Raw genomic sequence first — 16,248 nt, 5'->3', positions numbered from 1 at the left:
GATAGAGGGCTGCAGAGAAGTGACTCAGATGGCCGGGCGGACTGGAGGGCCCACGTGAGATCTGTGGTTATGAATTTCAAGTGAGACCTGTCAGCATGCTGAGGGGTTTCTCTCCAGCATTATCCAGCTGTTTGGGTACAGCAAATACTAAAGTGCCAAATCATTTTCCCCAAATATATACATACATATTTTTTTCTTCAAAGACACTAAAAGGGTCTAAAAAAAGAAAGACAAGGTATGAATTGCAAAGCTTTTAATGATAGTTATTGTATTTTTTAACAGCATGCGTGATTTCACATCTGTGGTTAATTAGCAATTATTTCCATACTTGCAAGCTCATCTGCCTCTGAATTTAGTCATAATACAGGAAGTTAATGAAGTTAAGGAAAAGCAACCCTTCATCTAAACTCTCTATTTCTTGATCTAATCTCTCTTCGTGATCAGCAAGATGCATGAAGGAGTTCTTTAAAAGGGCTAAAATAGATTAATATATAACTTGTGTGTTTGTTTTTAAAGCTTCGTAAACGCAACCCTTCTAAGAAAACAGTTAAACCAAAGGCCATACTTAATGAAAACAAAAATCTTAATTCAGATTGTCTTCATTTTTAGCCATTTGGTCTTCTGCCCCTTTTAAAGCGTTACATTACCCAACAAACAGTGGTTATCGTTTACTGTTTTTGAAGATGACTGAACAGATGAAGATGTCACGTGCCTATGTTTGTGGGACTTTGCCTAAGATCCATTCAAGATACTCTTTAGTTACATTTCCATTGAATATTGGCCAGTATTTGTATCATTCAAGATTAAGTCTGGGTTCTTTCTTTGATTAAGAATTGAATGGGCTGCAGATCTATTTGATAATTATGATTTTAGACAAATGTTCACCAGCATTAGTTCTGTTGGCCAACCGAAAGCACTGTAGGCCTCATATCCAACAAGAAACACGTTAGTAAATATTACGCCTCTTAGTAAAAAGACTACATGCTCCTGCTTTTGTAGAAACATTATTTGCTTGAAAGAATGGTAGTATGACCTGTCACTTAAATTACTACTTCCTTGATGTGAAAAAGAGACAAAACGAGCTGAAGAAGGAAACTCCACAGTTACAGATCACAACCCTCAACATACTGCTCCACATCGTGGCCCTCACAGTGGTTTTTCCATGCCACCCTGGATAGAAAGATGAAACAAACAGGAATAAGGTTAAAACGTAGCTGCATTCACTTAATGTCTTAATCTACCAGAAACTAACACGACATTGTAAATCAACTCTGCTTGAGTGAGGAGAATCTTAAAAAGTCCAGAAATCCACTAAAAGAAATTGAGGAGTAAAAGGGTAAGATTCTGAATCAGTTAAAGTAGAGCATTTCGAGGTAACACACTTTTCAGTGTAAACCCAGAGCTGTAGTTGTCCGGTCTCAGCAGCACACTTTGGTCTTTGGCAATGTTCTCTGACTTGTCTCAGAACAGGAGGGCAAACCAGATCTCCCCTTTGATGCTTAAAACACAGCATGCTTGCAACAGGAACTAACAGAGTGTGGTAGGTGCCTTATACTTCAAAACCACACATACAAAAAACTCAGAAAAAGAGATTTGTGGATACCAGAGGTGAGGGTTGAGGGCGGGATGAGAGGTGGGGAGGAGGGACAGGGGGAGTTGGATGAAGGCAGTCAAAAGTTACTACAAATTCCAGCTATAAGATAAATAAATACTGGAGTTGCTATGTACAAACTGATAAATATAACTAACTGCTAGTTTTTATATATGAAAATTGTCAAGAGAGAAACTCCTAAGAGCATCACACACAAAAAATTTTATCTTCTGTTCCTTTAATTTTGTATCCATATTTTTGCAGGTGATTAGGTTCTTGTCTCCTGGTAGAAAGAATTAGAGATGAGAAGCTAAGAAAGTAAAGTGGGGATTTACTAAGGGACAGATAGTACACTCTCACGGGGACAGCAGGCAGTCTCAGGGAAGTTACTGCCCTGATTTCTCTGGCAGATCGGTTACATAAAGTGTGAAAATGAGTGGGCAGAATATTCATTGTGGGGGGAAGGGTTTGGGGTCCCATTCCCTGATCTTCATCCCAACTCCACCTTCCCAAAGGGAGGAGGGATTTTTGTCCTTATTTAGTGTGGCTGGGAAATGTCATGGCATTGGTGCATGATGGGTACTTAAATCTGCAAGGCTAATTTTATTGAAATGAGGGCATAATGAAAAAAAGGTTACATTTAGACACTGGAGGTTCTTGCCTTTTCCCACCTTTCTTTGTGGACCTCCTGGTTGCTTGCCACAGCTAAATTTGTGACCGCTTATCAGCCCAGAGGTTCCTACTTTTCTTTCTCTGCCCAGGGACCCCTGTTGTTTACATGATGTAGGGTTTCCTGCATTTGGCCCCGGCCCCTCCTTTTCTTGCCAATTCCTGCCATTTGGCCTGTGTCCCCCCTTCTCTGCTCACATCTAGCTGTCTGCCTGCTCCAACAGTCTGAGGGGATGGATGTTCACTAAACCTACTGTGATGTATGTAAGTCAAATCATTACGCCGTATACCTTAAACTATCCAGTGCTGTATGTCAATTACATCTCAATAAAACTGGAAGAAAAAAAAAAACATACCATGCTCTAATGCCTAGTGGGTCCCTGACAACCCTCTTTGCACATTGTACAGCTTTGGTGATGTCATCTTGCAGCAAAACTGAAAAAGAGAAAGTGAGCAATGAAAACAACGGTTATAGAAATTTCATTTTAACTTAACATTCAGCCAGTTTTATTCTCGTAAGCTAAGAGAGAACACAGATAACTTTTCAAGAGTCTATGTATCTACAAATGTTGATAGAAAACTTTTTCTTCCTTGCATCCCATTTGGCATGAAATAAAGCATTCTGTTTCTCATTTTCCAAAGTCATTGGAAGCAAATGGAATTATTAACTAATATGATAGATAGATGTTTCTTTTTTTTTAACTAAACACTCTAAAACAAATGAACAAACAGAAACTGGCCTAGCATATTTTTGCTCAGTATTTCGACTACTGGAAAAGTATTCCTAAAGAAATAATAAAAACACACTCAAAGATGTATGCACAAGGTGTCTCATAGCAATTAATAAAAGGGGAAAATGGAAACAGCCTAAGAGCTTACCAGTAAGAGCTGGACTGATAAACGACAGAATATTTATGTAGTGGAATTCTATTCATCTTTCAAAAATAATACATATTGGTATTTGTTGACTTAAAAATAATTTTATGTGATAAAGAACAAATCGTAGAGCAGTATATAGAATGCAGTATCATTTTTGTTAAAACACACATTGCCTGCACATTTGTATGTGGGTAGATACGTGCATGACATCGCTTATCTTTCATAGACAAGTTTGATACATGTCCTGAAAGAATTTGTGTATACCAAGTTACCAGTGGTCACAAATGTCTGGGTAGTAAGAATTTTCATTCAATGACCACAAATTATTATATAATACAAAATATTTTAAAACATAAATTAACTGAATATAAAAGAATATTCTAAGATCTTCATCTTCTCTATTAGAGAATTTAACATTTAAAAATTTAACAATAGAAAATTTTGCAATACTTCTCAAAATTTTATACACAAAAGATTCCACATTCTCTCTAATTTTAAATAAACTCAGTAGAATATTTGCTTCACTCCAATTAAACAAATCCATAAATTAGCTTGTTAGAATGACTATGATTATATAGGAACTGTATTTCTGGAAAGTGTAAACTAAAGAATTTAGAAATTAAATGTCATAATGCTTCTAATTCACTTTAAAATCACTCAGCCAAAAAAAAATATATACACACACACACACACAGAAGTAAATAAGACAAAATGTTAGCAACTGTTAAAGTACATGATGGGTACATTGCTGTTTATTATACCAATTTCTATAATTTAGAACATTTCATAATAAAAAGTAAAAACAATGTTTACAAAAGGACCACACATATTCCTCTTCCTTGATTAGTTAACGACTAATTGTTTCATTTTCTATAAAGGACTATAGATTTAAAAAAAAAAAAAAGACCAAACCACCAAATTATCCCCAAACCTCCTCAGAGTAAGTCAGAGGAGTGCATAGTTCTGCACAGAGAGTCAGACAGTCCAGCCACAGTAAATTGATGGATCCCTCCAGAAACTTCTGTGTATCAGAGAACAGCAACCTCTCATGATAGGAGCGCTTTACGTTCTTACTTCAGGAATCAGGAGGAGGGTAATAAAGAGTTTCTGGAAGTTGAGATGGAGGTTTCCTAGGTCCCTGGTGACCACATCAAGGCCTTTTTGTTTGTTCTGAATCTCTATTCTTGTAAACATGACAGGACAGTCCCCGTGCCCGCACTCAGTGTCATCTTGTCTTACCGTCGCAGTTGATGCCACAGCCATTCACTGCTTTTGGAGTTTTGCCATCGTTACACCAGTAGCGGCTGTTGATCTGAAATATCCCATAATCAGTGCTTCTGCTGGAGGGATTGAAGTTTGTAGCTTTCGTGTCATAATTACTTTCCCATCTGGCCAAACACATCCCTGAAAAGAACTTACTTTTAGTAGTAAACAGCAACACCACGTGACTTACATTGCAAAGCATGTTCTATCAGGCAAATTCAATTTTACTAATGACTGACCGCCTTTGTAAGTATAAAGATGACTTTTACGTGTAAAGTATTTTAATCCTTTGGTGCTAAAGGGCCCTTAAGAGAAATCTTTTGTTATGAAATCATTTTGTAATACTAATGAAATAAGATAACATAGTTTAGAAAATATTAAACTAGCTGTTTTGCCATTGCCATTACCCTTCCCCCACTCCCATCCCTCAGGTAAGATTCAGCCTAGAAGAGAAAAATCAACAGAGTTTTTGAGTTGATTAGTGCTTAGCAATAGATACATAATGATGATGGAAAAATATATTTTATTAGGAAAAGTAAAGATTTTCTGGGAGAAAGAATTTTCTTACGATATCTAAAGGTGAATTTGAATGTCAAATTAGACCCCAGATAAGAGCTGTAGAATGGAGAAGACTATTCCATCCATCCATCCATCCAACCAGCCATCTGCTCATTCGCACAGAAATAGTAATTGAGGGGAAATGTCTCAATTCAATCTGAAAAATACAGTAACTACATCGACAAACATAGACTAAAATAAAGAGTAACTTTTACTTCGGGCACAGCTTGAATTCTGTGGCAGAAAGTGAAAACTACTTCATCAACTAGAGTGAGTAAGAATAATGAAACGTCCTTTCCTGCTGCATTTCAGGGATCCTCATACAAACACTGACTGAGGGGAAGTTGGGTCCTACCAGCCCCTGTGTTAGTTCAGCGGGGAGGGTAGAGCTCGGTGGTAGAGAGCGTCCTTAGCATGCACGAGGTTGTGGGTTCAGTCCTCAGTACCTCCATTAAAAATAAATAAGTAAACCTAATTACCCCCCCTCCAAAAAAAGAGTTCCACAGAATTTTTAAAATTTGCTGTTAAAACCCCAACATCATGATTAGAAAGGAGAAAAATACTGCATTACTCTAGGCTTGCAGAACCCAAGTTCCAAACTAGACATGGCTGGACTCAAATGCCAAGGGCCTGACAGAGACATCCCAGGTGCCCAAAAGTACCTTTCAGCCAGCCTTACGTGGGCCGCTGAGGGAACCGAACCCACAAATTTAGTGGCACTGGAAGCATGGGTCCTGGCATGCTTAGAGCGATATAGAGTTTTGCTCTCCCATACCCTCAAACCTTCAGCTGGTACATCTGATTCTAAAGGAACAAGGTGACATTTTTATACGTTGTTAAGTGTACAAACCTTCCAAGAGAGTTTTTAAAAAGTCCATTCGCTCAAAGTCCCTTTCTCATTATTCATCCTGCATTACTATCCATTCCGCCCCCAGCAGCTATTTGGAAGGACGAACAAGAGATGACTTACAGTTGGCCAGGCTGACTCCCCTGTAGCCACTCATTCCGAGTTCCTTCAGCTTTCGGGCCAGCGCGCATCTCTCCCAGACCTTGCCCTGCACAGCGACAGCGAGGAGGACGAGCCCCAGCACAAGGAGAGCCTTCATGGTGACTGAGGTGCCCGGACTGCAGTCTGCCCGGGGCAGAGCCGGCCCCAGTATTTAACTCCTTTGGACTTCCCTTACTCCTGGGGGTTCGGGAGCTCCACCCCTTGAGATTCGGGGGAAACAGGAACCATTTATTGGCCCACTGCCTTAACACGTTTTCTTTCTTATGTTTGAAGAGGTATAATTTGATGTCACAAGACATCACCTGCCGGAAAATAATGAAATGAACTTGTTTAAAGTTATTGCTCAGGAACAATCTGGATTAGCACTGCTGCCAAAAGAGAAACTTCCTCCTGTTTCGTAATGAATTTGAGCGACTAGAAATTTAAAAAAATGGAACGAACATTTTACGCAACTGAAAACGAGCTCCCATCTTTGATTAATACTCATTCTCATTAAATTGTTTTATGTGCCTTCGCTCTGGGGTCTTCATCTTTTTCAATTAAAATTTCCTTAAATACACTTTCCACAAAAGAACACGACACCCTGCCTGTTGTTTCCACAGGGACATAGCTCAGCAGCACGCTGCTCAGCCAGATTCCTATACTAACTTCTTTGGATACTATTGTAGAGTTTTAATTTCTAAATTAATATTTTACTGTTGTAAATATGTCTCATGGGAACAGCAATCCTAACAACTCCTTTTTGACAAAGCCTTACTTCACTTTTCTGTGGTAGAACATAAGGGAGTCCTTATAAGGCAAGGAAAGTTGTAATAAAACCTACAGATGAATAGCACCAAATGCCACCAAAAACTGCGCCCTTTCAGCATAAGGATTATTTTGAACTGAAGGCAATTGAAAAGAAGCACATCCAAGGAAATTTCTGTCTACCCGCTATTTGCCTGAATGCAGAACATAGATTTGTACAAATATCAAACATCAACAAACCCAGATGCCTGTCGGCCCCAAGACAGCCCTGGAGGACACGACCTAACAGCCTGGACTGACTAGCTACTATCTTCCACTGGTTTGTTACAGATTTATCTGCCTACAATTTGCCCCCTTTTGAAGCTTAAGACCCTTTTTCTCTGTCATGTCAGTGTTGTAAAAGTACATTGTTGTTTGGTTAAGATGCTATGTAGGTCTGAGCTCCAGCCACCTCTTTAAGTCACTCATCCTTGCATTTCTCCCAAGTATATATGAGACACGCATGTTAATACACTTGTTTATGTTTTTCTTTTGTTATAGAGCCCACCAAAAATCTAAAAGGGTAGGAGGAAAAGTTATTTTTCCCTCCTGTACAGTTCCTGGTGGTGAGGATGGGACAGTAAAGGCTGGAACAATCCACTCTCCTGCGAGGCCACAGCTGAGATATGGGGTAACTGAGAGCAGACCCACAGAAGGTGGGAATTCTGAAGCACATCGTCTCCCAGATCTCTGTTTGCAGTGCACAGGTCAAGAGGAGGATAAACATTTCTCCTTGTCTCTTCTTCTCCAAATTCACAATGGCAGGAGGAAACATTTGTACAAATAGCTCTCGAATCCTGACTTTGCTGAATTTGGTTTTGGTAATCCATGCCTATGGGTGTTGATTCTTAACCTCCCAGAAAGTGTCACATTTTCCTTTGTCTGTTTTGTGTCATTTGTCATAAGGATGAGAAATCATAAGATGAGAATCTCCATTTGTCTTGTGTTATGTCCTGAGCCAGCTAGGAGCCTGAGACATGAAGTGACAGGCAACTTTGTCCAAGCATGGCAGCTCTCAGGGAAGTGTGTCTTAATAAAGGTTCACCGGCTATAAAGGGCCTGTGTCATCTCTATGCCTTCGTTGCTTCTCTTGCGCTGGGAAAATTCTCATCCCAGTATCACCTTTCTGGTAACACAGATTAGCGGGTCCATGATTTACGGTGTCTCACTTGTGGGAGGTAGAGGTTTCTTTGCCACCTGTGACAATGAAGGTCTTTGGTTTTTAAGTTGTCTTCAGAGTGGCTCTGCATTGTAAGGGCTGTATTTCTTTAAGGACACCTCTTGTGGACATGGTTAAGCAATAAACAGCTTATTGTTTTGGGTTTGTTGTGTGTGTGTGTGTGTGGCTGGAGGTAATTCAGTTTATTTATTTTTAATGGAGGCACTGGGGATTGAACCCAGGACCTTGTGCATGCTAAGCACATGCTCTACCACTGAGCTTTACCCTCCTCCCTGGCTTATTGGTTTTAAGCATAAAAAAGACCTACTTGTTCAGAGTCACTAGTAAGAGAGCTCTCGTCTTAAACAAATGCCTTATTGGTACCTATGGGAAGACCAGGTTGAAAAAAAAGAAAGAGAGAGAGAAGAGAGAGAAATTGATACAGAAGAACATCTTGTGAGAAAAGAGAAAAAAACAAAACAAAACACTTCTTTAACAAAATTAGGAGGTGATGAGACTTAGAAAAAAGGTCAGGAACCGCAGATGGCACTGAAGCAGGTGTAAAAGTTAGGTAAATATTGATAACCAGGAAATAGATTTGACAAAGACTCCGAAGATACACAGAAAATTTTGATTTGTTGTCCCTTACTCTGTAATCACACCCCACTGGTTCCAGGCCTTCCACACACTGGGCCTGTTCTACCAAAAAAAATTTCTTGGACTACCCTTCTCTTACAGGAAAGAAAAAGTTTATAGTAATTACACTAGACATCTAAGACTAGGCAAGTATGCCCCTGACTTCATTCTTAAGTAAAACCTACAGTTCTCCCTCAGTCCCTTGGAACTATTAATCATAATTTATCTTTGAAATGTAAGCATCCAAAGAGAGAATTGTTAGCAAAAACAACCATGGAACAGGAACAATAAAGGAAAAAGAAAAATAAAATAAAGATTTTTTTAAAAAGCAAACTGCTATTTGTTCTATAAGCTCTCTTTTCCCAAGTTTTGTCTAGAGCCTTTCGTATATTTCTATTAAAGACAAATAAAAATCTTAAAAACTCTTCTCCCTGGATATGGTAAAAGGCTTCAGCTATCTGAGTGGGTAAACTTCCATCTGCCAGAAACACGATTTAGATCCAACTCTTATTTTATAAGCTACTGAGTTTTGTGCTATTGTACCTGACATGCGGCTAAAATGTTTAAATGAAAGCTATAAAATCGGTTTGCATCTGTCTGTACGCCTCTGTGTGTATGTTATGTATATGTGATATATTTCTTACTCTCGATGTTACTCTTAACAACTAACTTGTAAAAAAGCTTAATTTAATTGGCTTAAAGAAAATGTTAAGCACATATAAATGAAGACTAGTCAAATAAGTTCATGTTATCTCTACGAGGTGTTTGAGATTATGTAACTGCAAATTCAACCTAAGAACAAAATGTACAATAAAAATGATTTGCTCAATGTATGTCAACACAGCAGGAAAACAAAACCCATGTTTAACTTTTTAGATTCTTTGTTTCTGTGATTTGTGCTTCTTGCCTGGTTTGTCAACGAGAAAAATAACTTAAAATGATGGTTAATTTTTTAAATCTCATGAAATCCTCATGGCAATTCAAGAGCAATTGTCAAGAATCCATGAATTAATTGGATGAAAGCGGGAGAAAACTCTGTAAATGAATTTTGCAGCCGTGATCGTGTTTTATGAAATACGGCTGCCTGAAGAGAGTTCCCAAATCCTTTTTGTAACCTTAACCTTAAACGATGGCTATTCATTAAATACCAATATCATTTCTAAATCAGAGAAAATACTGAAACACTAATTGCTAAACATAGGTTTAAGTTTACCTGTGTTTGGCTTCTTACTATACAGAAACTAAAGACATTTGGGTCCATTAATAACATATTCTTTTTGCCACTTTAAAAAACTGTAGTATAAAAAGGCATACGTCTCTAGACATTACAAAATGATATATTCCTCAATTTGCTAATTTACTACACAATATCAATATGTGGCAGACAGTTCACAACTGCTTACTCCCAACTTTTTTGGGAATTTGTGTTACTAAAGGTTAAGCACTCTAATCAATATATGTAATGGAAACTACTAGAAATAATAAGGGTAAAGGAAAAAACTGTGTGCAAAGTATCCAAGGGAAGTAAGATATATGTTGGTAGGGAAAGGCATGAGGTATCAGGATGCGGTTTTGTTAAGAGAAAGTAGAATCATTTTGTGCTAAGTTAGAGATTATTTAGAGCTTGTTTTAGACCAGGACAAAAGAAAATGAACGACCAAACCTACGTGAATACAGCAAGTTAGGAAAAGAGAGAGAGAATGAGTGAGAGAGAGAAAGAGAGGAGGGATTCCTGTCCTGTGTGGTCAAGTGAATGAAAATGGAATGAATTTATGATATGGGTTTTTTAAATGAGCTTTAACAGCAATAGTGTGCCGATGCTAAACTAGAATTTAATTTTTTCTCTTGGTTAAAAGATCAAAATTATCCCAGATTATTGTGAAAAATTTTTCTTTACCTGTTAAGTAACTCGCCTGGGAAACAAGGATTCTGGGTCTTATAGAGATCATTAATTACTTGTGCTTTATGATCTTCATCTGGTCTTTGATTACTTAAAAAGCCCAAGTTTTCTCAAAACTAAAAGAGATAAGTCTTTTTTTCCAGGTGCATTACTTCCTGTATTTGCCTTTGAAATACATAACTAAGTATTGTTTCATAACAGATGTGATCCTATTTAATCAAGGTTCAAACCTTTCGACATTTTTCACTCAGCTTCTTGGTGCCTATCTCTTAATTATACATAGACAGCAACAGTTGCCAGATACTTGATGAAAGCCGCTATTGTGGAAGACAGATCAGAATAAACACTTGGAGAAGAGGAACTCAAAGGAAACAGAGGCAAGAAAAGAAGAAAGAAGGAAATACAACTGTAATGAATATCTCAGAGAAGTAAGAGAAAATGTCACATCCATGGAACATGCAGGACTGCTGTATAATAAACAATCAGAGAAGAAAAGAGGAGCCCTTGTGATGTAAAAATATTACCACGTTCATAAAACATTTAATAGAAAAACCAAGAGAAATATTAGAGAAATATTCCCAGAAATAGAATAAAAAGACAGAGATTAAAAACAGGAGAGAAAATATGAAAAAAATAAACTGGAGAATAAATAGATCAAACATCCAATTAATAAGAATTCTTAAAAGGAATATTAAAAAAAGGAAATGTAAAATAAATTCACAAAACTGAGGGACACAGGTTTCCAGACAGAAATGACCACCAAGTACCCAGCACACTGCTATAGAATAAAATCCATACCATGCACACTATCGTGAAATTTTAGAATTTCAGGGATAAAGAGAATTTTAAAATTTAAGGCCAACGATGTTAAACCTAGATTCTTATATACAATCTGTCAAGTGTGAGAAGAAAAAAACAAAGACATTCTCAGGGACCAAAAAAACTTCTTTCTGCACCATTTCTCACGAAGCCTCTGAAGGACCCTTTCCATTTAAGAGAGAGCCAATAAGATAGAAGATGTGGGTTCCAGGAAACACGGCTCTAGCACAGGAGAGAGGAGAAGGAATCACACAGGTGTAGGGAGGAGTGAAGCCCGACACTGACACCTGTGCTACAGGCTAATCGAAGCCAATCCGTCTTGTAGCAGGAGGGGATGGGCTCCATGTGGACGCTGGGGAAATCCAAACTTAAAGATGGCCTGGAGTGTCTGCACCTATTGAAGGGAGCTTGGCTGAGACTTCTGGTAATGAATTAAAACATAAATAAGTATATGGAAAACTAAGCAAACAGAAAACTAAGGCAATTATTAATTCTGAGAAAACCTAAAGCCTTGAGTGGAAATACAACCAAATTGTACCATCATATTAGACTCATCTGGGAGTGTTTGTGCCTGCGTGTAAAGGGGAAAAACAGAGCAGGGGGAGGTGAGAGAGAGCTAAACCTGCATTTTCCTGGGTAGAAATAAATAGAAAATATCCATGGTTGAAAATGAAGAAATGGTAGAATCACCCTGCTCCTGAGCTATATGGCAGTAACACTAGAGTGTAGTTAAAGAAGCTAAAAATAGCTAAAGAAGTTAAAAAGATGTTACCTCTGGTGTTGGGAATTAAATTAGAAAGGTTAAGGCTATTTTTCCTCATTAACCTTAAAACAATTTAGATGACTTTTTAAAATATGCACATGTATTTTGTGATTTAAAAGTTTAAAAACATATTGTGTAAGAAAAAGAACTAAAAGACATACAATGAAATGTTCACAGTGGTTATTCATGAAGACTTTTCAGAAGTTTTATTTACTCTGCATTTTTTGGCATTTTCAAAGTTTTCTTCTCTCAGCATGTATTTTTACTTTTGCAATAAGCAAAATAATAAATAATTATACACACACAGAGGAATGTGCAGAATTAGTAAAAACAAAAAAGGTGGTTATTTGAAGTCCTAAACATTACTCTATGTGTATCAACTCAGCCGTATATGTAGGAATATTCTGTCATTTAACATGATCTTTCTCCTGTGTAGAACTACTGTACCCCATCAGTGGTTTCTCAGATTTTAGTGGAATAAAGTTAAATATTAATTTTCCCTGAGCTTCAGGAGCAGCATTAAAATGAACTTATTTACAAAACAGAAACAGACTCACAGACACAGAAAACAAACTTATGGTTACCAGGGGGAAAAGGGTGGAAAGGTAAATTGGGAGTTTGAGATTTGTAGACACTCATGACTATACATAAAATACATACACCACAAGGTCCTACTGCAGAGCACAGGGAACTATATTCAATATACTGTAAGGGCCTGTAATGAAAAAGAATATGAAAAGGAACATGTACATGTATAACTGAACCACTGGGCTGTACACCAGAAATCAACATAGCATAGTAATCTGACTGGACTTCAATTGAAAAGAAAAGAATACAAGCAGCACTGAGAAACAATCCATATGCTGGATGTGTAAACAACGGATGGTTGTGGAATGCTTGTGACACCTTTGTGAATTCTTTCTGAGTACCATTCTTTCTGTCATCTTTAAACTTCCAGGGTCAATGCAGTTAGAGCTTAAGCTGCATCTCATTTCCCCTTTTCACAGTATGAGCAAATATTTCGCTTCCCACTGTGGTCAAGCCCCAACACAACCATTGGGCATTCAACACTGAGAAATTACATGAAGTGTAACTGATTTCTCAAACATATGATGAAACATAATCTTGTTTGCAAAGAGACAGAAGTGTTCCCTTTTTAGTGACCGCTTTCCAGAAGAGTATTCTGATTTCATTTCTCTATTAAGTGTGACTTTGGTTTAAGGTACAGTATGGTCTTTTTATTTGTGCCAATGCAACTGTGTATTTGTTAAATTTCCTTCACTGGGCTAGAAAACAGTGATTTCAATGTATATATGAGTTCTGGTAACAGCACAAAATGTTGGGTGAGGAGAGAAGAAACTGTTGCAAAGAGAGGAGTAAGGTCATGTACTTGGGTTGTATTTTTTGCCCTCGCGACACACAATTTATTGCTGCCCTTAGCAAGTAAATGAGATAATACACTCACCCTCTTACTCAGAACAATTTCAGCGCACAGTGACCTGCAGGTGCTGCCGCTCTCCCTGTGGCATCACTCCAGGCTGTTGCAGATGTCGCCACACGTCCTCTCCCCGCAGCCCCCCACCTCCCGTCGCTGTGACAGCTCTGTGAGCTGGCTGCTCGCTGGCATGGGAATGGTCTATTTCCAACTCAGTCAAATAGGAGCTGAACTCACACACACGGCACCATTGACACCTGGATCTCACAATGTCCCGACCCAGAGACAGTGAGGGCTGGTGTCAGTGTCTACACAGTCAGCTTAGAAAATAGTTTCCTTGACGGCTGATTCAAAATGATTTTCAGGTGAAGAGTAACTTAGCATGCTAGAAATGTTATACAGACATTGAATGGTAAGTGCTAACCTTCTAAAAAATGAATGGATGTATTAGCACCTAGGAAGTTAAGATAATTTTAAGTTTCCTAAGAAGTATACTATCTTCTAAAATAGAAAAATTTACACACACACATATACATACACATGACTACTAATTTTTGTGAAAAACAATGAGAATAAAAGAAACCTGAATACAGAAACACTGCACTGAAAATATCTTCCTTGTGTAAGAAATTCTGCAAGTCAGATGTCCTCCATGTACTCTGGTGAATGAAGTCTGCTTTAGACCTGAATTTCATGGTGGGACTGCTGACATGGCCTTACCTCCGGCTTGTCTCCCCTCCAGCCCACCCTGCATCCAGAGCACGCCAACCTTGAACGCAGAGGACTCGCGGTTTGTAACACACAGATGCCGATCGCATGGCATGTACGCCTTCATTGTCCTGTGTTGAGCTGTCACATTGTCCTCATATTCACCCTGATGAGCTCTTTGAAGGCTTATGGTCCTTTAAGGCTTCTCCTCTGCCTTCTCAGAAAGGAGCACATTCATGTGTACAACGTAGACATTCAATAAAGTTGGTAATTCACCGTTAAAAAGTGCATTCTATATCGCTAATTATCAGAGAAGTGCAAATCCAAACTACAATGAGGCATGACCTCACACCAGTCAGAATGGCCATCATTAGAAAGTCCACAATGACAAAGGCCGGAGAGGGTGTGGACAAAAGGGAACCAGCTACACAGTTGGTGGGAGTGTAGTGTAATGGTCAAGGAATTATACATGAAGAGCTGTATTGTGGAAGGAGGTCCCTGTCACATTTAGTTATAAACATTAGGAATTTGTTCATTAATTAATCCAATAAATAATAACAGTTGGGTGAATATTTTCTATGTAAGATGCACTGTATTGAGGCTGAGGATACCAAGGTGAAAGGGCATGACTGTTTCCCTTTATAGGACGTTCAAAGCGACAATTACAATTCAATATAATAGTTGTTTTAATGTTGGTCTGCACAGAGGGCTGATGGGGCATGGAGGGGACCTGAAGTCCGTGGGGGAGAGACAGTGAAAGCTTCCCAGCATGTCAGCTAAATGAGAACTAGGGGAAGAACAGGATTTTGTTTTTGTGGGCAGATGGGTAGGAGACTTGTGACAGGGGCTTCCCACGTTTGGTTCTCCTTCTGGGCACATGGAGGATTGTAATTCCCTAGTCCCTTGAACCTGGGAGAGAGCTGTGTAGCTAACTTTGGTCAATGAGCTGTGGGCGGACATGATGTGAGTCACTTCTAAACCGAGACATGTAATGCTGGGGCAAAATCTTCCAGAGATTTTTTTTTTTTTAAGGGAGATATATGAGAGATCATGGTATGTTCTGGAAATTCCCTTTCAAGTGGGGGGTAAGTGAAGAGTTTGGCAAGTGGGGAAAAGAATTTTTAAGCTATTCAAAGGGAATTCCATTTTAAATTGTATAAACTGGCTGGGGAGGGAGAAGGAAACAAGGACTTAACGCCAAGACGTAAGAGGGGTGGTGATCTTCCAGCTCTCTTGACTGTGCTCTACTTTGCAGGGGGGAGAAATGACCCCAGAACTTACCTCATCCTACCATTGCTGCTTTCCCGAGAAAAAAGTACTGAGCTTTTAGGATGAAATGTCATTTTTTTAAAATCAAAATTTGATTGGATTCTATACACATCTCTTCTTGATCATTAGGGTTGTGAATGATTAATATTTGAATCAAAATATGTATGTATCTTTAAATATAAGACAAATATAAGATCTTTAAATAAAATAAACCTAAAGCACTGTGATATAAATGGACATATATGGGAAATTATAATTAAAAAGCAAAAAAGCAGGAACTGAAAACTGTGACCCTGAAACAAGGCATCTTTTCAGAACATTGAGGTAATTCTAACTATTTATGTAAAGTAACACTGCATTCAGCCAGACTTCCTTGTAGGGTATAGTTTAATCAGTAAATCCTATTAATGTGCTAATTTTAGTTAATTAATACAAAATTTCAGTAATCCTTAGTACCTCACTTAGGTGATCTTTAATAATTAATTCTTTTTTGTATATGCAAATGAAATATGTGGAATTATGCATCATTATTTCACAAAAATTTTTTAAAAAACTTTCATTGTTTTTTTTTGGTCTCTTAGGAGGACTGTGGACTGCAAATCATCATATGAGAAGTTGCTGTTACAGTCTACAAGAGAAATAATGAGAGACCAAGATAGGAGTAGGTGGGAGATACAAAGCCAAGGAGGTAGATGAGACAGATATCAAAGGACCAGAGAACCAGGAGAATTTTTTGATTGCTTGGATGAGGAGAGATAAGGTAGAGGGAAAAAGCTAGCTGGATGTTTGGGTTTCTGGCAGGCC

The 16,248-nt window shown here is 38.3% G+C and overlaps 1 protein-coding gene across 1 annotated transcript; it reads right to left on the bottom strand.

Annotated features, from left to right (window-relative positions):
- Nucleotides 1-302: 302 nt before the first annotated feature.
- Nucleotides 303-6,194, bottom strand: LOC102506357 (lysozyme C). The gene is made up of 4 exons (XM_032492095.1): nucleotides 5,931-6,194; nucleotides 4,379-4,543; nucleotides 2,617-2,695; nucleotides 303-1,170 (listed from the first exon to the last, which is right to left on the bottom strand). The coding sequence occupies exons 1-4, from the start codon at nucleotides 6,064-6,066 to the stop codon at nucleotides 1,104-1,106; spliced, it is 447 nt and encodes a 148-aa protein (XP_032347986.1). The 5' UTR covers nucleotides 6,067-6,194; the 3' UTR covers nucleotides 303-1,103.
- Nucleotides 6,195-16,248: the final 10,054 nt, after the last annotated feature.

This window comes from Camelus ferus, chromosome 12 (assembly GCF_009834535.1).
Source record: "Camelus ferus isolate YT-003-E chromosome 12, BCGSAC_Cfer_1.0, whole genome shotgun sequence".
Lineage (NCBI taxonomy): Eukaryota > Metazoa > Chordata > Mammalia > Artiodactyla > Camelidae > Camelus > Camelus ferus.
The sequence above is the reverse complement of the archived record's forward strand: the minus strand, read 5'-3'. Positions and strand labels throughout refer to the sequence as shown.

Coding starts and splice junctions, on each gene's coding strand:
- LOC102506357 (XM_032492095.1), bottom strand. CDS start 6,066: ATGAAGGCTCTCCTTGTGCTGGGGCTCGTCCTCCTCGCTGTCGCTGTG. Junction 4,544..5,930: donor GGGAGTCAGCCTGGCCAACT/GTAAGTCATCTC, acceptor AGTTCTTTTCAG/GGATGTGTTTGGCCAGATGG. Junction 1,171..2,616: donor CCACTAGGCATTAGAGCATG/GTATGTTTTTTT, acceptor CTTTCTATCCAG/GGTGGCATGGAAAAACCACT.